This window comes from Podarcis gaigeae (assembly GCF_964106915.1).
Source record: "Podarcis gaigeae genome assembly, chromosome: 7".
Lineage (NCBI taxonomy): Eukaryota > Metazoa > Chordata > Lepidosauria > Squamata > Lacertidae > Podarcis > Podarcis gaigeae.
Window position 1 is genome coordinate 50,018,106 of NC_139683.1, and position 23,396 is coordinate 50,041,501.

Below are 23,396 nucleotides of genomic sequence, written 5' to 3' on the forward strand. Positions count from 1 at the left end.
GAATTCTCTGCGGCAGAGGCAGGGGTTGTATGAGAGACTTGTCATCACAGAAAGCTTGAGACCTCCATATTGACAAGCTAACAAACGTGATACTTTCCTGCGTAGGAAGCATTTGCCCTTTCATTTTCATTCTCCATTTTTGTTTTGTTGACTGTGTTGCCAAGATATACATGCAAATTCCCCCGTCCCTCTTAAGAGACTGAAGTATGCCTTGCAACATTCAAATTTACTCACAGAATCATGTTATTTCATGTCTGGATATTTCCTTCTCTTCAACATTCTCAAGCCTCATCCACTTCCCCCAACTACAGCAGTTGAGCAAACAAGTGTATGAACAGACCTCCCATTTGTTGAGCTTGTTCTCCAATTTAAAAATGTTTAAAACTTGGAAGTATAGTATGAACCTTAAAAATCCCACCTGCAGTGTCAGGAATTTCATAGCAAAATCCTATGCATGTCAACTCAAAAGCCCAACTGAGGTCAATAGAGACTTATTCCAGGCAGGAGTGCCTAGAGATGTAGATTTCAGAACTTGCAGTAATACAGAGAAGCGTATGAAAAATAAATTGAATAGCTGGTTAGAATGCTCAGGTACAGCTGAGGGTTATTACATACACGTTTGCTGCTGCTCTTCAGAGAGCTACTTCTCGGTTTTAGAAAATATAAGAACTGGAAAACACAGTGGTGGCCTGTCACTAAGGGCAAATAGGACGCTTCCTCATAAATATGACTGCCTTCAGCCAGCTCTTACCTGCCTGCCTTCTTACCTAGCAATCAGTCAGGTGGCTCCTGCCTTTTACTGGTTCTGGGTCCAGCTACAGTGGTCTCTCTGCCTTCTACCCTACCAGTGGGCACCAACCAGCATTGGGAAAACACTAATGATAGATAGATAGATAGATAGATAGATAGATAGATAGATAGATAGATAGACAGACAGACAAATAAATAATTTATTATTTATACCCCACCCATCTGGCTGGGTTTTCCCAGCCACTCTGGGTGGCTCCCAAAAGAATATTAAAAGCATGATAAAACATCAAACATTTAAAACTTCCCTAAACAGATGTCTACTAAAAGTCAAATAATTATTTCCTTGACATCTGATGGGAGGGTGTTCCACAGGGCAGGCGCCACTACTGAGAAGGCCCTTGGTTCCCTGTAAGCTCACTTCTCACAGTGAGGGAACCACCAGAAGGCCCTCGGCACTGGACCTCAGTGTCCGGGCTGAATGATGGGGGTGGAGACGCTCCTTCAGGTACACAGGGCTGAGGTCATTTAGGGCTTTAAAGGTCAGCACCAACACTTTGAATTGTGCTCGGAAATGTACTGGGAGCCAATGTCGGTCTTTAAGGACTGGTGTTATATAGTCTCAGTGGCCACTCCCAGTCACCACTAAAGATAATCTGCCTAGTTTCCCCTCTGAGGTAGATCAAATTATTTCCCAAAACCTAACTGGCACCTGTGTTTCAAGAACACAGTACTGGTTTACAAATAGGAGTGCTAGTAATATGTGCTAATAATCTTCAACTTCTACCCTCTGTTAATACAAGCATCCATGTCCTTCATGGATACAGACCTTCTCATGAACGGCTTCTGCTCCAATACTCCATTTCAGCTGAGAGCAAGACAACTTGGTGTCACTTTTTCCTGGTTTGTGGTGATGCCAGGTTCATCCTGAATACCAAATTCAATGACTAGTGTGGCAATCACATTCTGAAAAGTTATTTCCTCTAGGCCTTCCACCCAACAACAGCCATAGATGCATCATCTATACATAAATATACAATTTTACCACAGAACGCTTTTATTCATAGCCTCTCATGACTGGAGAATTTCTTCATGAAGTCCAGTGTGCCAAAAATGTTTCCAAACTGTATTTACAAAATACAATACAATCATATGTTCAATACTGTACAACTGCCAGTAAAAAAAGAAACCTTTATTAAAACAGCAATAATATAATTTAGACTTTACACATTATTCCAGCCTCGGACCCAAAATTCTATTGGAAAAGCTCTTTAGCAGGCTTCAAATTTCACGATGGACACCAGCACAGCTTTGTTTTACAAATGGCAAGGCAGAAATAAATTTATAGAGTTGGGTGATAAGTAGATGTTTCTGCAGAACAGAAGTATTGTCATAAATTACTTTGACTCCTGGTAAGCACCAGCAACGCATTTATTGTGTGCTAACAATTTGCATTTGACGGAGGCTACTTAAAGACAGGCAGATGATTTCCCCCCGTTATCCATGACAGTACATTAATCTAGGTCCTCTTAAATGTATCTGGTGTTGGGCAAGAGTTGCACAACTCGGATATGGATCTAAAAAGTTGAAAGAAGGGGACTCAGTCCAGATCCATAAGCTGCAAGGTCTCCACATTTTTTGTGCAGATTTTTAGGAAGCAGGACCTACTAGAATCTGAATCCTCCTCTGTCAAATACAACAACAAACTCTTTCCTGGTTCCACCACTGCTGCAGGCTTGCTTCTTTCCAATCGAGGATTCTTGAAGACTAGACTCTGACATGTTCCCTCATTTTCTTTCAGTGTGCAACACATGTACTGTGCCAGTTTATACAACACCATATTTCAACACTAAAAAGGCATGTCTCCTGTAATCTGTCTGGCAATCTGCTCATCTGTCGTCTCCTCTTTCTCCTTCTCACGATCTTTGTTCCAGTCTTTAAGGCCTTCTGGAAGTGATGTGTCTTCATCTAAGCTGCCTGTGCCTTCAACAAACTCTTCGTAAGTAGATTTTTCAGCAAATGGTCTGGGGCCAAGCATTTCAATCATATCACTTTTATCCAAAACCTCCTTTTCTAGGAGCTGTAAAGCAACCTGAAACAATATGCACACAGATCATACAATTTGTATAGCAGGTAAAGAATGTAAACTGGCTATCTTCCACGGCATGCAAAATAATAACCAAGGATTTAACCTTTCACTGTGTATAACAGAATCAAAAGTAGCATATTACCAATAGCTACTATAACCTCCTCTACATTGTTTCTAGCATTAGTGAAACATACTCTAAAAACTAACCATTAAGAAGCTGCTGCAAGGTATTTCCATGACGTACCTACAGGATGTGATTATATCAATGCATCCTGGTTCCAAACTTCCTAAGGAATGCACACATTTTGCTTTCTCTGAGGCAGAGTTGCTCCATTCATTTTGGTGTTAGGGAAAGGGCCATGTATACATCCTCATGTCATGAACAGGGAAATTATTATTTATTAAATTTGTATACCGCCCTATACCTGCAGGTCCCTATACCCACAATACAAAAATACAAAATACATAATAAAATGAGAGCAAAAACAAACCAATAACTCCCCCCTTCCACGACACATTTAAAAGGGCATCGGATGGTCAAAGAGGAACATGGCTCTTAAAGGTGTATAACGATGATGCCAGCTGAACCTCCCTGGGGAGAGCATGCCGCAAATGGGGAGCCACTGCAGAAAAGGCCCGTTCTTGTGTTGCCACCCGCTGGACCTCTCGTGAAGGAGGCACACAAAGAAGGGCCTCAGTGGATGGTCTCAGGGTCCAGGTAGGTTCATATGGAGAGCAGGCCCTTGAGGTATTGTGGCCCTGAACCAATACCTCATTATTGCTTAAGCAAGTAATAGGCAGAGCTGCTATTCTTGTGTAAATCTGATAAAGGGCAAATAAGGGCATAATATAACTTGTAGAGTCCTGCTACCCCACTAACACATATACTGTGTATAAAACAGCAATGTTTTAGTAGCATGTTGATCAAAGAACCTGGTAACCGTTTCTGTAGGCAAATGAATACGCACCTTTTCCACCTCTGCCTTCTTCTCAGTTAGGAGAGACATTGTCCGTTCGTAAGCTGAATTAATAAGCACTCGCACCTCTTCATCTATCAGTCTTGCAGTTGCCTCACTATATGGTTTTTCTAATACCATGTCTCCTTGCCGAGGAAGCTCAAATGAAATTTGCCCAACTTTTTCATTCATTCCAAACTGAACAATCTGAGGATTGAATGACAGACATTTTTAAGTGCCTTAGTCACGAATGCTATGAAAAATTTTAAGAGTCTTTATTCTAGCTACAATACTTTAGTATTAGCAGTTGCAACTAACCAAACTCTGCACCAGAGACGAGGAATCTGTGGCCCTCCAGATGTTCTTGGACTCCAACTCGCATCAGCCTTGACCGCTGGCTATGTTGGCTGTGGCTGAAATGGAGTAAAACACCTGGAGGGTCCCAGGTTCTCCAACCCTGCTCTACATTACTGTCAGGATTTTAACCCTGAAGTAAAAACCAGCTCTTGGCAATCTAATTTATTCCTGTAATAGTCCATGTACGCTTACTGGGAAAGGTTAATGTTAGTGTTTGAGTATGGTCATTACTAATTACAAAACTGTTAGAAATCTATTGCATCAATAATCTGGCTCTTGAAGTATTCATAAAATATTAGACAACCAATAGTAGCATCCAGGCATCAAAATGCACTACAAATTGTAAAGTATTGTATACTACAAAAATATAAATATTAACATGTACCACCAGCATACAAATTATTTTTCCCCCAGGAAGAAACAGTGCTAGACTTTAGGGAGTAGGGAGTAAGCTTCCATAACAAATCATTAATATATACCAGATATCAGAAGTATTTTTGTGGCATGAGTGGTGTATAAAGCATATCAAAACAATACCAAAAAGTGCAAACAATAATCTTTTACAGTAATTTTTAATTCAAAAAAATATAGAGTTGTTGAGAGGCGTACAAACCTGAGCATATGCACTCTGAGTAACTTTCCTTAGATCATCTTGGGCCCCTGTTGTAATTCTTCCAAAGAAGATTTGTTCTGAGACACGCCCACCCAGAGTCATGCACATCCTGTCAAGCAGCTGCTCTTTGGTGTAAAGATACTGCTCTTTCGGCAAGTACTGAGCATAGCCCAGTCCTTTGCCACGAGGAATGATAGATACCTTTTGCAAGGGAAGGGAAAAAAAATACTTAACTTAAACAATCCAGCTTATTCCAGCTGGAACACATGCAAACTTGACTGACCTGGGGAAAAGGGTTTGTCTAAACCAGTGTTTCCCAACCTTTTTTGGGCAAAGGCACACTTGTTTCATGAAAAAAATCTCGAGGCACACCACCATTAGAAAATGTTTAAAAAATTAACTCTGTGCCTATATTGACTATATATAAAGTAACTCTCTTTAATAGGCATCAAATAAACACAAAGAAAGTACCGGTATTTTATAATTACTTTATTATGAAATAGTAAGTACCGTATTTTTAGGACGCTCCGTCCCATAGGATGCACCTACTTTTTTTGGGGGGGGGGGGAATAAAGGAAAAAATTTTTTCCTTTATTTCCCCCCCCAAAACCAGGTCGGGGAACAGTGGGATGGCGGTGCTGCGCCTCCCCGCTGTCCCCCGAGCTTGTGGGGCTGGCCCATGTCTGCCTGGCGCGAGGGGCGCTCTGCTTCAGGGCGCCCGCATCGGGCGGCAGGCTACAGTCCGCAGCATGGGGAACCCTCTGTTTCAGGGCGCCCCACGCGCCCCCACGGGTGCGCAAGGCTTGCCAACACGAGCGCGGAGCACGGGGCGTCCTCCGAAGGGCGCCCCGTGCTCTGCGCCGCCCGCAAGCCTTGCGCTCCTGGGGGGAGATCCCCCGGGTGCGCAAGGCTGGCCAACACCAGCGCGGAGCACGGGGCGTCCTCCGAAGGAACGCCGCCATCCCGCTGTCCCCCGACTTGGTTAGAAGGCTGGCGGGGGGGGAGAAGCCTGCTTTTCCCCGTCGCCAGCCCCGCAAACTCGGGCGACAGCGGGAGAGGCGTAGCGCGCCCTTCCCGCTGTCCCCCGACTTGGCTAGAAGGCTGGCGGGGGGAGAAGCCTGCTCCTCCCCGTCGCCAGCCCCGCAAACTCGGGAGACAGCGGGAGAGGCGTAGCGCGCCCACCCGCTGTCTCCCGACATGGTTTGGAGGCTGGCGGAGGGCTTCCTCCTCCCCCAGCCCCGCAAGCTCCCAGAGCTCTGGGTCCCGTTCTGGGGGAGGGGGAAGCTCGGGCTTCCCCCGCCCCAGCCCCGCGTCTCCAGCCGGAGACGGTCGCGCTTTAGCCCCGTGCGTGCTCTCCCAGCTGGAGAGGTGACGCGCGCCTATGGAGGCTCCTGCCATAGGCGCGCGTCACCTCTCCAGCCGGGAGAGGGTCGCGGGGGGCTGCTTTAGCCCCGTGCGTGCTCTCCCAGCTGGAGAGGTGACGCGCGCCTATGGAGGCTCCTGCCATAGGCGCGCGTCACCTCTCCAGCGGGGAGAGGGTCGCGGGGGGCTGCTTTAGCCCCGTGCGTGCTCTCCCAGCTGGAGAGGTGACTCGCGCCTATGGAGGCTCCTGCCATAGGCGCGCGTCACCTCTCCAGCGGGGAGAGGGTCGCGGGGGGCTGCTTTAGCCCCATGCGTGCTCTCCCAGCTGGAGAGGTGACGCGCGCCTATGGAGACTCCTGCCATAGGCGCGCGTCACCTCTCCAGCGGGGAGAGGGTCGCGGGGGGCTGCTTTAGCCCCGTGCGTGCTCTCCCAGTTGGAGAGGTGACGCGCGCCTATGGAGGCTCCTGCCATAGGCGCGCGTCACCTCTCCAGCGGGGAGAGGGTTGCGGGGGGCTGCTTTAGCCCCGTGCGTGCTCTCCCAGCTGGAGAGGTGACGCGCGCCTATGGAGGCTCCTGCCATAGGCACGCGTCACCTCTCCAGCGGGGAGAGGGTCGCGGGGGGCTGCTTTAGCCCCATGCGTGCTCTCCCAGCTGGAGAGGTGACGCGCGCCTATGGAGACTCCTGCCATAGGCGCGCGTCACCTCTCCAGCGGGGAGAGGGTCGCGGGGGGCTGCTTTAGCCCCGTGCGTGCTCTCCCAGCTGGAGAGGTGACGCGCGCCTATGGAGGCTCCTGCCATAGGCGCGCGTCACCTCTCCAGCGGGGAGAGGGTCGCGGGGGGCTGCTTTAGCACGCATGGGGCTAAAGCAGCCCCCCGCGACCCTCTCCCCGCTGGAGAGGTGACGCGCGCCTATGGCAGGAGCCTCCATAGGCGCGCGTCACCTCTCCAGCTGGGAGAGCAGGCACGGGGCTAAAGCAGTCCGACTCGCCCGCCTCCCTCCCACGGCACACCCGGCAACTTCTCGCGGCACACTAGTGTGCCGCGGAACACCAGTTGGGAAACACTGGTCTAAACTATTCCTGTTACAGCAGATCCCAAAATGCTCCATGAATCAAGCCAAGGTTGATGGCATAGAACTATCATCAATGTGCAAGTATCACAGAGGGGGTTGGGGAGGGTATTAAGCTAACAGAACTCCTCCGCTAGGAAATTCAATAAATAATAATTATTTTACTTTTTCCAGACAGATAAGTAGGAAGCACAGAACTGTTTCCCATAGTTCAAAGCAGTGGCAACAACTGGCAATGAAGTGAGTGAAGCTGCCACACTTTCTACTGCTTCCTCAGCAGCTGCTCAGAGAGGAAGTGAGATAGCTAGTTACCATAGCTTCCTGGTTTGGATGAAATGGGAAACTGAGGTTAAGAGACTCAATTACTCATGCTGCAAAGCAAAGATAAGAATGAAGGGTCTGTGTGTGAAGGCAAAAGGCTAGTTCATATCTAAACTTACTAAGCCAAATTCTGATGATCCAAATGTGATCATTGTACAGCAAGTGTCTTGCTAAGTCAACATACCTTCAAAAGTGGATCAGCATGTTCCAAAAACCACCCAGCAACTGCGTGGCCAGCTTCATGATACGCTACTGTCTTTTTCTCCTCTGGTTGCAATACTTGTGTCTTCTTTTCCAAACCTTTGATTTAAAAAACCCAAAACTTTACTACTGAGGTGCAGATTTCCAAATTGGTGATAAGATAGCCCCCTAGAACCAACAGATTTGGGGTTTCCTCCATCCCCTCATCAACTTGAGATAGTTAGGCCTCACACTCAACAGACTATTGCAAATAAGGGAGAAATATTTACTGTTTGACATAATGGAGCACCAGCTCCTTAAAATTATTCTCCCCTCCCACCATAATCAAGAAAGAAGATTATTGTTGTTATACAGTAATTAAATTAAGAGATGAACAAAAGAACTGACCCACAACACTGCAAGAAATGTAATCACAAAGAGATACCCTCTCACCTCCTATCACTCGTTCAATTGCTTGCTCAAAGTGTTTTTGGTTTATGGCATCTGAAAGATGTCGTGCAGCAATTAAGGCAGCTTCATTGCATACATTAGCTATGTCTGCACCTAGAGGAAAAGAGTGAGGAGACAATAATCAGAGCCATTTCCAAACATAACATCCATCACTTAACACAATGAGGATAACCAGATATGCAATCAAGCACAGTAACTAAAGTTCCCGCAAAGCTGCACATTTTAGGGGGGGGAGAAGAGTAGTCTAGTTGTTGCTATTATTAAATAATGGGGAATCAGAAACCCTTGCTGATCTATTACAAATCATGCAAATTCTGCAGTAGATATAGAGCTAACCTCATTCCACCTCCAATCTGTCATCACAATTTCCTCATAAAAATGAGAAAATAATACTTCTAGAAACGTACAATTGCACAGGAGTAAAAGATCACCTACCTGAAAATCCAGGAGTAAGTGATGCAAGTTTTCGTGCTAAATTATCTCTATTCAAGCTACTATCCAACTTCAGGGGCCTAAGATGAACTTTGAAAATAGATGCTCTTCCCTTTATATCTGGTGGCCCTTGAAGAGTTTAAAGAAAAAGCAATTAACTTTACAATTGCAAACATTTCTGCTTTCTAATAGTCCCACTGACCAGCTTTAGCTAACATCTCCTCTCTGTTCTCATAGTTTTGAGTTGACATCTTTATGAGGTCAAAGTTGTCTACCAAGATAACTTACCAATGAAGATCTGTCTATCAAAACGTCCTGGCCTCATAAGTGCAGGGTCCAGGATATCTGGCCTGTTGGTGCCTGCCAAAATAACTACGTTTGTTGTGGTATTAAAACCTGTGAAGAAAATAAAAACCAAAATATTAAATATTCAGTAGCAAAAATGGTTTTTCCAAAAGGCTATTGTGAATCTTAAGCATACTATTTTGTAAATTCTGAAGTGACCAGAGTATTGGCGATTCTGCCTTCTGTCAAGGACTTAACGACTGAGCAGGTGAAGAGAACTACACCATGTTAAAAAATGAAGAAAAGATGCAAAACTATTGCATACTATGTAATATGAGTGCTTACAATTCACAGGACAAGGTACTTTCAAAATTCTGAACCACTGCTACTACAGCCTACAACAACTTCTTCTTTGGCAATCACTTGTAGCCAAGTAAGATTGTCTTCCATAAACATGGTTTTAACAATGAGTCCGTAAGTGACCGTGGAGGCCAATTCTGGATCCACACGTCCTTCCACAGTGGGGACATTGGTTTCCAGGTGGCCTTTTATGGCAGGCAATAGCTTATGAAATGGGAAACAAGTCAAAGAGAAGTATCCAACTAAGTTATACTCAGAGTAGAACAAGTGAAATCAATAGGCTTAAGTTAGTCATGATATCACCCACAGAGATTATGGGTTATGTCCCCCAACCATCTTGAGCAGATTTGAATGTGCCAAGGGGGCTGTAGTGGGGAGATTGTGCAAACAGAAGTCTGTTTCACAGAAGTCCCATTGTGCAAACAGAAGTCTGTTTCACTTGCACACTGGCAGAGTTGGATACAACCTTAATGTACAATCCCATACAATTAGCAATAAGGTTACAAAACAAAAAGAACAGAAAGATGCTTTCTGCTATGTTCATTCAGTATCATGAAAAAACAACAACCCACTCTTCCTAAAAGAGATTATAAAGTCTAGGTTATATCCAACGTCAGTCATACTGGGAATAGGCCGCTGAAATTGATCAAAAAAGTTAACTCCATTTATTTCAATGGGCATAATCAGGTTGTGATTATGTAGATATTATTCTACCTTTTTCTGGTTATTAACAAAAAACACATCATTTTCATCTTCAAATATGTTGTTACTAATAAAGCCATCCAACCCGAGGGGGTGATTGGTTTGTTTTTGTTTTATTACTTGGTATGTATTTTGTGGAGGACACCAGGCTGGCGACGCTGGCTCTAACCAGCACCTGGCTACATTCCCTACTGCTTTTTAACAGCCAGTTGATTTTTGACATAGGTTTTCATCACAACGTTTGGTTGTGTCCCCATGCAGCTTGTTTTCTACCAGTAGGAGCTGTTTCCAGGTAATTTGTTTAAGAATGAAGTGTTACTCTATATGTAAGTGGCAGTAGGAATAATAAAATTTTAACAAAAGAAATAGTTACCATCCATTTCTACTAGCAGCTGATTCAATGTGTTTTCTTGTTCACTTTGCCCTCCAAAGTTACCCCGTCCTCTCTTCCTTCCCACTGCATCTATTTCGTCAATGAAGAGAATGCAAGGGGCATTTTTACGAGCCAGAACAAATAAATCACGAACCTTTGCAAGAGAAAGAAGGTACTTTCAAAATCATGTATTGCCACACAGCTAGTTGTCCATCAACACTACAGAATACACCACAGAGTTAGCATTCATGTCATTGAAATAGGTATACAACATTAGACTCATTTGTCCGTCTATCAGGAAATTATATTGCAGCTAACATGTTAGGTTATGAAATAAATTGAATGCTTTTACAGTCGTACCTTTGTTTTTGAACAGCTTAGTTCTCGAACGTTTTGGCTTCTGAACACCGCAAACCCAGAAGTGACTGTTCCGGTTTGTGAACTATTTTAGGAAGCCAAATGTCCAACGGGGCTTCCGATTGGCTGCAGGAGCTTCCTGCAGCCAATTAGAAGCCACACTTTGGTTTACGAACGTTTTAGAATTTGAACAGACTTCTGGAACAGATTCTGCTCGACTTGCAAGGTATGACTGTAATTTGAAAGCTGTAGAAATCAAACTCTGGAAAAATGTTTGGAACCATGGGTGGTATTCAACTACTACATCCTGTCAGCGCAAGGATTTCTACTTGTGCAAAGGGACTGCCCCCCCTCACTGTGTGTGCCCTCCCCAAATCTGCTCCAGAAGATTGGGAAAACCCTTAGAACAAATTTGGAGGTGCATAGGGGAAGGACATTCTGTTGCACAAGCAGAAAACCCTGCGCTGACAGAATGAGACCTAGTGAACAAAGAATTCTGCCCAATGTTTTTATTTCTACATAAGTACTTGAAACAAATGCTTTATGCTGGAAGAGCCAGCAGTGTCCAAAGTACAAGAGCTAGACTTGGATGAAGGAGACCTTGGTTAAAATTGCATCTTTCCCTCAGAGCCGGAACTTCTTAAAATAGCATAAATTTCCTACACAACTCCTTTGTGTACACGGATGATAAATCTAGCCTTCCTGCAACAGCCATCAAGTTTAGAATACCATTTGCTTGTCCTTATCAACTGTTAGGAAAAAGAAGATGACAGTGGCAAAATGCAGTCAGAGGGCTACAGCTCTGAAGCAATAAGATTTCCTAGAAACTGAGTGAGATATCAGAGTTATTAATTAAAATAGCTTGCAGCCAGCTATTTAAGATGAACAGCTATCTTGATCATTACTGAAATTTAGTGAATTATCAAGCTTTTGGCCTACCAACCTTGACTGCGTCCTTTTAACAACCGACACTGCAATAATAGAGCAAGGCCAAAGACTTACTCTAGCAGGACCCACGCCGACAAACATCTCTAAGAACTCAGACCCATTGACTGTAATGAAAGGGACGTTGGCCTCTCCGGCTGTTGCTTTTGCTAGAAGAGTTTTCCCTGTGCCTGGAGGTCCTGTCAGAATAGCTCCCTGCAAGGTGTGAGAAAGGGTAAATATTACTAAGAAATAAAAGCAGTGCAAACATTCACCTTAAATTTTCTTCGATATGAGTCAATATACCGTATTTTTCGCCCTATAGGACGCACCTTGTTTTAGAGGGGGAAGAACAAGGAAAAAAAATTATCCCCCTCTCTGTCCAGCGCTGCTTCAGCAAAGCGGCAGGAGGCATTGCGCAGAGAGGAGGAGAATTCCCCCCCCCCTTGTTTTCCGCCTTTAAAACAAGGTGCCGTTCAAGGTGCGTTCAGTAGCTTCAGGCGGCTACCCTGGAAGCCTGGAGAGCAAGAGGGGTTGGTGCGCACTGACCCCTCTTGCTCTCCAGGCTTCAGGTTCCTTTCGACCTGCTTTTTGGGGCGGCGGGGAGGAAGCCCACCGCCAGCCCCAAAGAGCAGGTCGGAGAGCAGCGGAAAGGCGCGCAGCGGAGAGGCTGCTGCCATAGCCGCGCGTCACCTCTCCCAGCCGGGAGAGGGTTGCGGGGCTATGGCAATACCCCCACCTCCCGTAAAAGCCCACAGGAGCCGCAAACCCTTTAAGGAGCACGCGGCTCCTGTGGGCTTTTCTACAAGGAGGGAGAAGGACTGACTGGCCGCGTCAGTTCCTTGTCCCTCCTGACGAAAAGCCCGCAAGAGCCGCGCGGAGCTTGTGTGCGGCTTTTGGGGGCTTTTCCTGCCTGCCTCCCCCCTGCATTCGCTCCATAGGATGCACACACATTTCCCCTTCATTTTTGGAGGGGAAAAAGTGTGTCCTATAGAGCGAAAAATACGGTATTTAGAATTCTGTTTCAGGGAAGTAAAACACGTGTATAACTCAAAATTTTCTCTTTTTCCTGAAATGTTCTAGTCCTTGAAAAGGTAATTTGAATTTCACATAACTGTACAGTGGTACCTCGGGTTACATACGCTTCAGGTTACAGACTCCGCTAACCCAGAAATAGTACCTCGGGTTAAGAAGTTTGCTCAGGATGAGAACAGAAATTGTGCTCCAGCGGTGCGGCGGCAGCAGGAGGTCCCATTAGCTAAAGTGGTGCTTCAGGTTAAGAACAGTTTCAGGTTAAGAACGGACCTCCGGAACGAATTAAGTACTTAACCCGAGGTACCACTGTATTTTGAATGGGAGTGCAAGCTGCAATATAGCTAAAGTAACCAATATTTGATCATGATCACACAAGATGGTCAATTTAATAAGTCTTCACAAGATTCACCCACTATTTATTAAGATCCATGAGGAAATGATACTCTAACCTAATTTTTGGCCCTATGCTAATTCAGATTTTTAAAAATCAAGTTGGACAAATAGTTTTTGCTTGCAGGTAAATTTGAGTAAGAAAGAACAGTGTCCTCATTTTACTGAAAGGGAAGCACAGAAAACAAAAGAATATCATAATGTCACTAAATGAAGATTCAGAGGCTATGTGAAATGAGTTCTTATGATTCCACAAACTCTTGTGATCATATTTTTTTAAATTCTGATGTTAGGTCAGAATATAGGAATAATGCAAATTGTCACTAAATTCAAAAAAAATAATCCCCAGCTAAAAGAGCTCAATAAAGTAATGAAGTTGGTACAATAACATTTTTATTCTTGTAACTCTTTACCTTTGGGATCTTTGCTCCAAGATTCTCGTACTGTTTTGGGTTTTTCAGAAAGTTGACGAACTCCATTATTTCTAATTTAGCCTCCTCACAGCCAGCTACATCTTTGAACTTCACATCTATTTCATCCTTCAAGACTTTGGCTGTTGTTTCACCCACACTGAAGAGTCCTCCCATTCCCCGTCCTGTTCGGCCCATTCCAGAAGGTCCTCTTCTTAATGTGTAGAGCAGAAAGCCAACTATAAGGACCGTTGGCAACATACTCAGAAGAAAGGAACTAAAAATAAAAGTTGGGAGATATTAATTCATTGTTGGGGTGGGGAGGAGACACATAAGAGCAATTTCATTTGTACATTATGAACAACTTTACTCAATAAGGTGCAATTTCAGTTAAAATATGCTGGGCTACAACAAATCATGCACAGTTCATAGCACCTTTCTGATTCATAATACAAATGTGCGCTAAAGCTAATGCATTCCTAGATCAGGCTAACTTTATCTCTTGCTCTTTCTTACATTCCCCATTAGTTGGCATCCATCTATCTCAGGAGAAAATGGAGGAGTGCACTTTTGGAGATGAAGTCAAACCCTTGGGAGAGTTGCAGCGCCTGCTGTGGTTGTAGAAACCGATACGGGACATGTTTTGCTGCAGCTAGGGCAGATGAAGGCGTCCAATTGTGCTGCTGCAGATGCACCATGGCGTTTCTTCTCTCTGCCTTCCTCCCAACTGTCGCTCCTCCTCAAGTCAATGCTGTGGAGGCATAGCCTGATTTCCTGTCTCCAGGCACTGCGATCATCTGCAAGGGATCCCCACATGGCAGGGTGGATGTTGCCACCCTTCGTCCCATTTGCAGACATGTATGTAACACAGAGTTGGTTTGCAAATGGGCCTGATGCCAGCTCCCAATAGAGCACATCCTTGGGGATTCTGCAATCTTCCATTCTGTGGACAGGACCAAGACTACGTAGAAGTCGCAGAGACAGGAGTCTGAACTTTGTGGGAACGTGGGCAGGACTCTGTCCTGCCATGTGATACCCCAAATCCTCCTGACACTGTATATGTGGAAGGCATTGAAGTGTCATTCCTGGCAGGTCTAAGTTGCCCACGTCTCACTACCATGAAGCAGAATCCTCAATACGCAAGCCTGGTAGACCTTCATCTTAGTATTAGCATCACATCCTCCCATACCCTTTGGAGTGAAAAGCCATTGTTGGAGCTGCCTTGCCAATTCACTTGTCCAGCTCAGCGTCGATGGAGAGATTGCTGGCTATGGTGAAACCCAGGTAGACTTGTCTACCACCCCAAGTGTGTGGTCACCAATGCTGATAACGGCTCAGGATGCTCATCCCCGTCAGGCTGATGGTAAGGCCAAACTCCTTGCAGGCTTGGGCAAAACGGTTGACGAATCTCTGTAGAGCTTCCTCTGAGTGCTCTGTAAATGCTGTGTCATCTGCAAACAACATCTCTCAGGTAAGACCCGTTGCACTTAAGTTTAGGTGCAGAGACGTGCCAGGCTGAACAAACTCCTGTCTCAACAAGGTAGGATGTGCACCTAAGCTTTACAAGATGATAGTGTCCTTCCACGAGAACATGCATGGCACCGTCCAGTATGACAGCTCATCCTAGGACTCCTTCCCTATAAAGAGCAGTGTGAAACAGGGCTGGGTTCTCACCCCAACTTTCTTTGACATTCCATAGCCTACTGCAAATGAGAGAAAACCCTTCTTCTTCCGCCATGCATATGCCAAATCATTTGAGAGTGGTGGATGATAGGGGTTACCAACAAGCGCAACCAGAGACTGGCTTGTCAGCAAGCCAATTCTAAAAGTTAATATCATATATTCCATTACAATTCCAATCATTTTAAACACTTACCCGTCACTCTCTGCTGCATACACTACAGGTATCCGGCTCTCCCCTTCTATCCCCATCTCAAGCTGTGCAGTTTCCAAGTTCCGCTCAAATGTGTCCACACTTCCAATATTAAACCAAACATATTGCTGTAAAAACAAATACAATAATTCATGTTGTCTCAGTTTTAGCATTTTAAATTAATCTGAGAGAGACAAGATTATTAAGCTTATTTTAATATAAAGAAGCAGCTTAATTGAATATCCAAAAAGTTACAATACATATGTATCAACTAGAGGCAGAAATTTAATATGCTGGTTTTAGTTGCATTGTTTCTATTTGCTGAAGAAAACACCTCCACTGAATGTGCATTTCTGAATGCTAGACTGGCAAAATATTTACAGTGGTACCTCGGGTTACATACGCTTCAGGTTACATACGTTTCAGGTTACAGACTCCGCTAACCCAGAAATAGTGCTTTAGGTTAAGAACTTTGCTTCAGGATGAGAACAGAAATTGTGCTCTGGCGGTGCGGCGGCAGCAGGAGGCCCCATTAGCTAAAGTGGTGCTTCAGGTTAAGAACAGTTTCAGGTTAAGAACGGACCTCCGAAACGAATTAAGTACTTAACCTCAGGTACCACTGTATAGGACTTCTGCCATGTCTCCCATTGATGGCTAAAGTATTTCTATTATAGTGTTATACGATACTATATAACAGGTGAAATCCCTAATAGGTATGGTGCAGAGAAACCACACTTGCACATCATGTTCTGCATCTTTAAGCAAAAAGCATGTGGAGATTCCTACAGTATGTAGGATGCACTAGACATCAGATTCTGCACATGCTCAACACATTTTGTCATTTACTTGCAAGGGCACAGAGCACAGCCCTGATACATCAAAATAACAAACTGTCAGATCCGTATTTAATACGCTATACAGAAACGTTTACAAACATAAATGATTCAACCCCTTAATGCATTTGGTGAATTGAAAAAATTGATTTACCCCATCAATTGGCGACTTCCCTGGGGTAAAAACCACTCTAACAAAGCGCTTGTTCACCACTTCTAGCTTGTCCACCTGTGAAAGCACAAAATACATTTCAGACAGTAACTTTTTCCTCTTGGGAGAAGCCAAAGATTGAACCACAGACCTTCTGCATGTAAAGCATCGTCTCTGCCCCTGAGCTAGAGACCTTCCCTTATGCTGTATGAACCTGACCCTGTGAGATGTGAGTGTACTGAAACTGCGGAGGACTGTTTCAAAATCAAAACCATCCAAAATCTGCTTTTAAAAGTCTGGCCCAATACATTATAAGTTCAAAATCTTTCTTCCAAAAGCAGAGACCCCCAAATATGAAACTGATTCCTTGGCAAGGTACCAATTCTTTGACCCTACCATGAAGCACAGAAGGTTGCAGGAAGGGCCTTGCCTTCACTTGCACTCAGGGCTTGAATAAAGAAACTATGCTGATTCTGCTGTTCCTTTCCACTTTGTCAAAGCTCCCTGCAAGTGGGACAAAACATTGCTTCTCCTCTGATCCTTCTAGCAAGCATGCAGGGACACAGGGTAAGGTGGAGTGCTGTTTCATATTGCTGCCCAAGGACACAACAGGAAATAAGAATGTGTCAGTGGGGTCTTGACTCAGCTTGTGTCAGACACAAAGAAAACAGGAGATCAGCCTGCTGTTGCTTTTCTTATCCAAACTATGTGAGTGAGAGTTCTGCCCTCTCTTGCCTCCGTGAGCAAGCAAGTCCTGAGAAAGCAGGTTCTCAAAGTAAATAACCTGTCCATTGAAGAAAATGCAAACTTATGATCTCTCTTTTAGCCCACTACACTCAACTTATTCTTGAACTCTCTTCAAGAGTTTTAATAGCTGCTTGTTGTGTTTTTTTAGCTTGCTATTTTTATATTTTAAATTATTTTCCTTGAGTTTTTTGAAGCAAAGGCAGGAAAAGTTTCAAATAAATAATATGCCCTTAAAAAGAGCCGTGGAGCTCAAAATGTCTTAGACCATTTTCTAACAATATGGCTAACCTCTACTTTTTGCCTTTTGTTTCTGGAATAGAAGTTCTGACCACATGCAGTAATTTTCTTCTTCTTTCTTTAATACAAATTCATCCTCAGCCTTTCCAGCTTCAATTAAATTATAGCCCACCCTGGTTTACATTCAGTCACAATGGATAACTTATTCTGTGAAATGTACATTTCAGCTGAAGATGCCTCAGTGCTACTTACCACTCCTTTGGAAAGGTAGTTGTTGGCAAAGTCCTTCCATGTTATTTCTCTCCCAGCATTCCTGAAGAAAACATAGTATGTAGCAAAAGCCCAGAAAATTGCAGTGCCCATGAAATAAAAACGGAACTCTTTGTCATCCCAGGGAAAGTCACCCTAAAGGGGAAGAGGAAGAAGGAATACTGGATTGAGATTGACTTTTGTATGTGAAAATGGTGGGTTTTCTGATCTGCTGTCACAAAAGCAGCCCTATGTAAGCACCAATTTGTAAAAGATTTTTTTTACAGAAGATTTATTCATAAAAACATGAAAAAGTGTCTGGAATTACAGCCATGCCTTCATTCCCACCTACAAACCCTTTTCTACTAACTTGGTGGAGAGGCAGATTCACATATGAAATGTGCTGAGCTTTTCTGAGGTGAATGGGAATGCTTCCTTTGCAAAAGCTTACAAAATCTACTGCACTGCATACTGGGCCACTATAAATCTTAGATTCATATAGTCTTTCAGAGAAATTTAAGAAACACGTAAGTAACTGAGTTTAAAAAACCATAAGTCAACAGCATCCCCATGGTGAAAATAATCTGAATAACATTTAGAGAAGTAATAATATTTTACAGAACTGCAAAACACAATAAAGCAGGTTGATAAAAGCAGTGTCACAAAAAATATGAATTGGGACCTTTTGCATTCTGGACCACCAGTTAGTATCTTCTTTCTTGCCACCTTTTTTCCCTCCTCCTCCACTGCTTCCTCCTCCTCCTCCTCCTCCTCCTCCTCCTCCTCCTCCTCCTCCTCCTCCACTGTTGGTTCTGGAAGGGCGCTGGGTGTTGGCTTGCTTTGCATCTACAAAAAAAGTTCACACGCATGTTTCTACAAAAAATAGAAAGCAAGCAAGCCTATGTCCCTGTAGTTCTTTTTTTTGTTACTTCTGTAATCTTTACACAACACTGATTCTTACAAGATTAACAGCTAGATTAGATGTTACAACACACACCCGGCTGTCTACAAAAATAGCGTTCACTCATCTAATCCCAACCTTTACTCCGTACCATGGAACAGATCTTACTTTATGCTGTGACAGCAAAACGTTCTGCGCCTCCCCACCCTGTATCACTGACTGCTGATGGCATGGTGCAGGGAACACAGAACATCATGATGTCACAGCATAGCAAAGCTCTACCAGAAAGCATCAGGGGGTTGGGTGGGCCTAAATGTGTGCAAGCTGTTTACAACAGAAGTCACATATTTAATGTGCAATTTGTTTTTAACACTCAGAATCTGGACTAAGTTACAGAGATGTTACAAAGACTACTTATATCATGTAAATGATGTCCTTTGAGGATTCAGTAAAGGCAGTATATAAAGATTATTATGATGCATCACGCCAGGCCATGTGTTTAGGTGGGGAACAGTAATGATTATGTAAGAACTCACAACACAGTGAGAGCCTATTAGGGAGAAAACCTGGTGTAAACTGGTTATTGTTGGGGTGTCTCAAACAACGTATCATGGTACATCCAGATAATGCTTTTTGATTAGATAGAATCCAGTTTTTAGTGGAACGATAGTGCAAGCTCAGTTTTCCCAATCCATTTCCAGCTTTCAGCTCCCTTCTTTATTATGTTTAAATACAGTACCCATGTCACTGTAGCTTTGGCCCTCTTTCTTAACTGATACAAAGTACTCAATTCTTTAACAAACATTAAAAGGCACACAAACCAGGGATATAAACAGGCCCAGTTAATGTAGATCGTTAATCAAAATGCTCAAGGAAAAAATAACACCACCACAAACATCTAACAGAGAATTCAGAAATTGAATATTGTGATGCTGGAGCAGAAACATATCAATTCTACAATGTGAAGACCTGGCACATAAAATGTGACAACAGAAGTCACAAGACAGAAGTAAACTGTAGGAAATAGTGACCACTTTCATGGCCATTGTCAAAACTAGGACACAGCAACATGGGGCTTGTATATAAGAGCAGTCAAAATTAATAATAACCAAAGTGACATTTATTCTACATATGAGCCTCAAGTGAAAAAGCAGACTGGTACCTTTAGCTTCTCCTTCTGAGCCCTTTGTTTCATTAGGTTTCTTTTCATCAGGGAAATATTTTTCAAAACCTAATAAGGAAAAAAGCAGCAATAAAAATTGAGTATATTATATTATGCTTGAGGCAGTCAAGTCTCATCAAAAATAGCCTCACCATGTGTTTCAGGGAACAGGAAAAGAGGTGGAAATGTGAGTTTCACATATCTGATAAAGCTAAACAGGAGGGTGGGTGGGTAAAGGAGGAGATAAAAGCATGTGTGTCATTTAAAAATATTTCTGATAAAGAATAGTAACTGCCCAAGTGCCTATCAAAAGTGCCTACCCTCTAGTTTCTAGAAGAACTACATTGCTGAAACAAGAAAAAGGTAGGAAAGTGGAAAACTGGAAGCAGACTTTTTTGTGGAGAGAAAGGAGGACTATTCTGAGAGCTCAGTCAGCCCTTGGACTGAAACAGGTGAGTCACAGAACATATGTAGCTTGAGATAGGGACAAAGAAAGAATAATATTCCTGTCCAGCTTCAGGCCTGGGTTTAGCTTGAAAAACACCTTGACTGGCCTTGGTGGTTGACTTAGACTGGGGATGGAACTGAGCACAATCCTACTGGCTGTCCTGGATCTCTTAGTGGCTTTCAACACCATCAATCAACACTATCCTTCTGAGCTACTTGACTGGGTTGGACTTGGAAGGCAGAGTGTTCTGCTGGCTCTGGTGCCTCCTGGATAGCTGATTCCAGATGGTTGTGATGAGGGGACCTTCTGTTTTACCCCTTGAGTTTTGGCTTTGTTTTGTGTTCTGTCTCCCATGCTTTTCAACATCTGCATGAAACTGCTGGGAGAAGTCATTCAAAGGTCTCAGCTGCCATATGCGGATGACTTTAGCTCTACCCCTTGTTTCCATCTACTCATCTCAGGGAGGCTGTGGGACTCCTGAACTAAATGGTTTGTGATTAGGTTACTTGAAAGACTGTCTACGTATGTATCAATCTGTCAGGAACCCATACTCATGTACCCACCAGTGTGATCATTTAGGTTGGTGGGCATGAAGGAAAGGCCCTTCTCAGTGATGGTCCAAGATTGTGCAACAATACGAGAGGGGAGTTTTGTGGGAGATTGCTCTCTGACTGCACATTATGCTGGAAAGACCGCAGGACAGCTGTGCTTAACTTCTAAAGAGTAAAGTGCTAGGGCTCAGGCCACATCTTTCATTCTGAGTGAGGAAGCAATGCAATTAAGGTGTAATTGTTCTGCAGCAAGGCAATAGGTCTCTGCACATTCTCAGAACTATGCTCCTTGAAACATTCTAGTGCAGCTCTGGTATTGGGGAAAAAAAACATGTTTATTTCTATGCTGCTTCCCATAAAATTGTGCCTAAGCAGTTTTAAACATATAAGATGAATAAGCATAGTAGTCAATAATATAATAATAATAAGCTACACAATATTATTATTTTACAGCAAAAAATTACCTTTTGGCGGTTGGGAGAAGAGCTTCCTGTAAACAGCAATTACACTTGCAAGGACATTGCTTCTGTTTGTAGGAACTTGTGTGGCCACATGGTCATGAAGCTGAAAAAATGAGAATTGTCACTAAAAAACAAAGACAGATCCTCAGCATCTTTTCAGCACAATCCTATGCATGCTTAATTGCAAATAAATCCCAGAGATTTCAATGGGGCTTACTTTCTAGTAAGCATGCACACAATTGCTGCCTTAGGCTGCAACCCAAACCCTAGCTGGAGAGCAGTGGGACCACCAAGGTATCCACAGCCCAGTTGCTCATGCTAGCCCAGAAAGGGGAGATGGCAGGCAAACAGCTGCCCAAGCCTGGAGCTGTGCCAGAGATCAGGCCCATAATGGGACTAATAGTGTTATGTGACTGCTGCAGGACCAGCTTGGGATCCACTGGATCCCAGGCTGACACAGACCTTCCCTGACCCCAGAACACACGGTTTCAGGGCTATCTGTCTGCATGTTTGTGCCAGTGGATACAAACTGACATGGGTACAGGGCTGGCAGGGCTGGACACAGCACCATCTCTGCCCAATATAAACACCCTTTCTGGAAAAGGGTGTTTTAATTGCAGCCTTAGACTACATTCATACATGCGAGTAGGTTCCACTTGAAGGCCTGTTTTTGCAATATGAAATAATGGTTATTCATTTAAAAGCAGCCACTCTCCCAGTTTCACAAATATCCTGGCACTTTTTTTTACATCATCGGAGGTTCTCCTGCACCACCCCTGATGTAAAAGATGTCCTTTGGTTTCATTTCTCAATGGGTACTCTGGATAGGTACCTCTGGAATGTTGCCTGGGGATGAAATATCACAAAATAACAGGGTAAGGGGGATAAGCAAAGAGAGTGAAAGTTCCCTCCACAGTGTGAGTAAAAGCAGTTTACTCCATCATTCATCCTCTTACTTTTCCAAATGAGATGCTGAAGCAAGTTTACAAAGAACAGATAAAAGCAACTCTCAACTCACCTGAGCAAGAAACTAGCTCACATATCACTTCTGTTATAAATTTAGCAGGTGACGTTAAATAAACCACTGTCTCTCAAACTCACACTTTGCCCTCAACCCAATATACAACAGGGGGATAATGATGATATGCTTTACAGGGTTGCTGAAAGATAATACAGTGGTACCTCGGGTTAAGTACTTAATTCATTCCGGAGGTCCGTTCTTAACGTGAAACTGTTATTAACCTGAAGCACCACTTTAGCTAATGGGGCCTCCCACTGCTGGCGCGCCACCGGAGCATGATTTCTGTTCTCATCCTGAAGCAAAGTTCTTAACCTGAAGCACGATTTCTGGGTTAGCAGAGATTGTAATCTGAAGTGTATGTAACCTGAAGCGTATGTAACCCGAGGTACCACTGTAATTATAAAATTACAAGAGAGTGTACAGGAAGCTCTTTGAACACTCAAAAGCACTATACAAATCCTTTTGCATACAAGAAGCGCAGTTCAGTGGTAGAACCCATTTTCTTCATCTGTAAAAAGTTCCAGATTCACTCTCTGACATCTCCAGGCAAGACCGGTCAAAATTTGCTTTTTTAAAAAATATTTCTCAAAACCGTCAAGAACCTCTGTCAGTCAGTCAGTCAGTCAGTCAGTCAGTCAGCGAAGCCCATTGTGATCTTGTTGTGACTCGGTAAAAAGCAAAACCCGCATATGCCTATACCGAGTATCCTTGATTCAGGCTAGCAAAGGTGAGATGCTAAGCATTTCTCACCGTCACCATTACGGTGCTGAAACAGCCACGACACAAGTCGGTTCTCTCTTTTAACCTTCGGGGGGATAAGAAACGTCAGCTGCCAAGTGACTCCACGGGGACGGGACTCCCTCGTGGCGGCGGTGGCGGTTCCGGACCACCTCCGGCAGGCGCTGCCAGGAAGGGCGGCGGTGCCCGGCAGGCGCACCCCATTCCCCTTGCGCCCTGCCCTTGCCTGACACGCACGTGACTCACCAATCTCAGGTAGCGCGAAGGCGCGGCGGGGCCTCGGCCCCAAAGCAGCCGCTGGGCGGCCCCGGAGATCCCGCCGGGGGAACGCCGGCAGCAGCCCCGCGACAGCCACAGGCAGCGGTGAGCCATAGTCGCCGAAACAGGTCCGGCGGCCCCAAAGCACCGCTCTCTTCACTCACTCAGTTACACAAACAGGCGAGCGGGTGGTTGGGGGACCTTGGCCACGCCCCCGGCGCCGCGCGTGACGCCATCACGGCGCCCCATGACCCCTCCTGCGCGTGCGCGCAGCCTTCACCATGCTCCGCCTTTTTTCGTAAGCCCCGCCTCTTTTGGAGGTGTTGCGCGTG

The 23,396-nt window shown here is 44.4% G+C and overlaps 1 protein-coding gene across 5 annotated transcripts; it reads right to left on the minus strand.

Annotated features, from left to right (window-relative positions):
• Positions 1-1,902: 1,902 nt before the first annotated feature.
• Positions 1,903-23,371, minus strand: AFG3L2 (AFG3 like matrix AAA peptidase subunit 2). 5 transcript variants are annotated; one of them, XM_083746790.1, is made up of 18 exons: positions 23,053-23,371; positions 21,051-21,150; positions 19,588-19,656; positions 18,329-18,370; positions 18,207-18,289; positions 17,528-17,680; positions 16,295-16,369; positions 15,311-15,435; positions 13,438-13,711; positions 11,678-11,815; positions 10,319-10,472; positions 8,887-8,994; positions 8,602-8,727; positions 8,149-8,259; positions 7,700-7,815; positions 4,763-4,963; positions 3,805-3,999; positions 1,903-2,839 (listed from the first exon to the last, which is right to left on the minus strand). In XM_083746790.1, exons 1-18 carry the CDS (start codon positions 23,176-23,178, stop codon positions 2,597-2,599), a joined length of 2,439 nt encoding a protein of 812 aa, XP_083602916.1. In that variant the 5' UTR covers positions 23,179-23,371; the 3' UTR covers positions 1,903-2,596. The 5 variants fall into 5 exon arrangements, with proteins under 5 accessions (XP_083602916.1, XP_083602915.1, XP_083602914.1 ...); XM_083746789.1 differs by having other exon boundaries at positions 18,207-18,292; XM_083746788.1 differs by having other exon boundaries at positions 18,207-18,295.
• Positions 23,372-23,396: the final 25 nt, after the last annotated feature.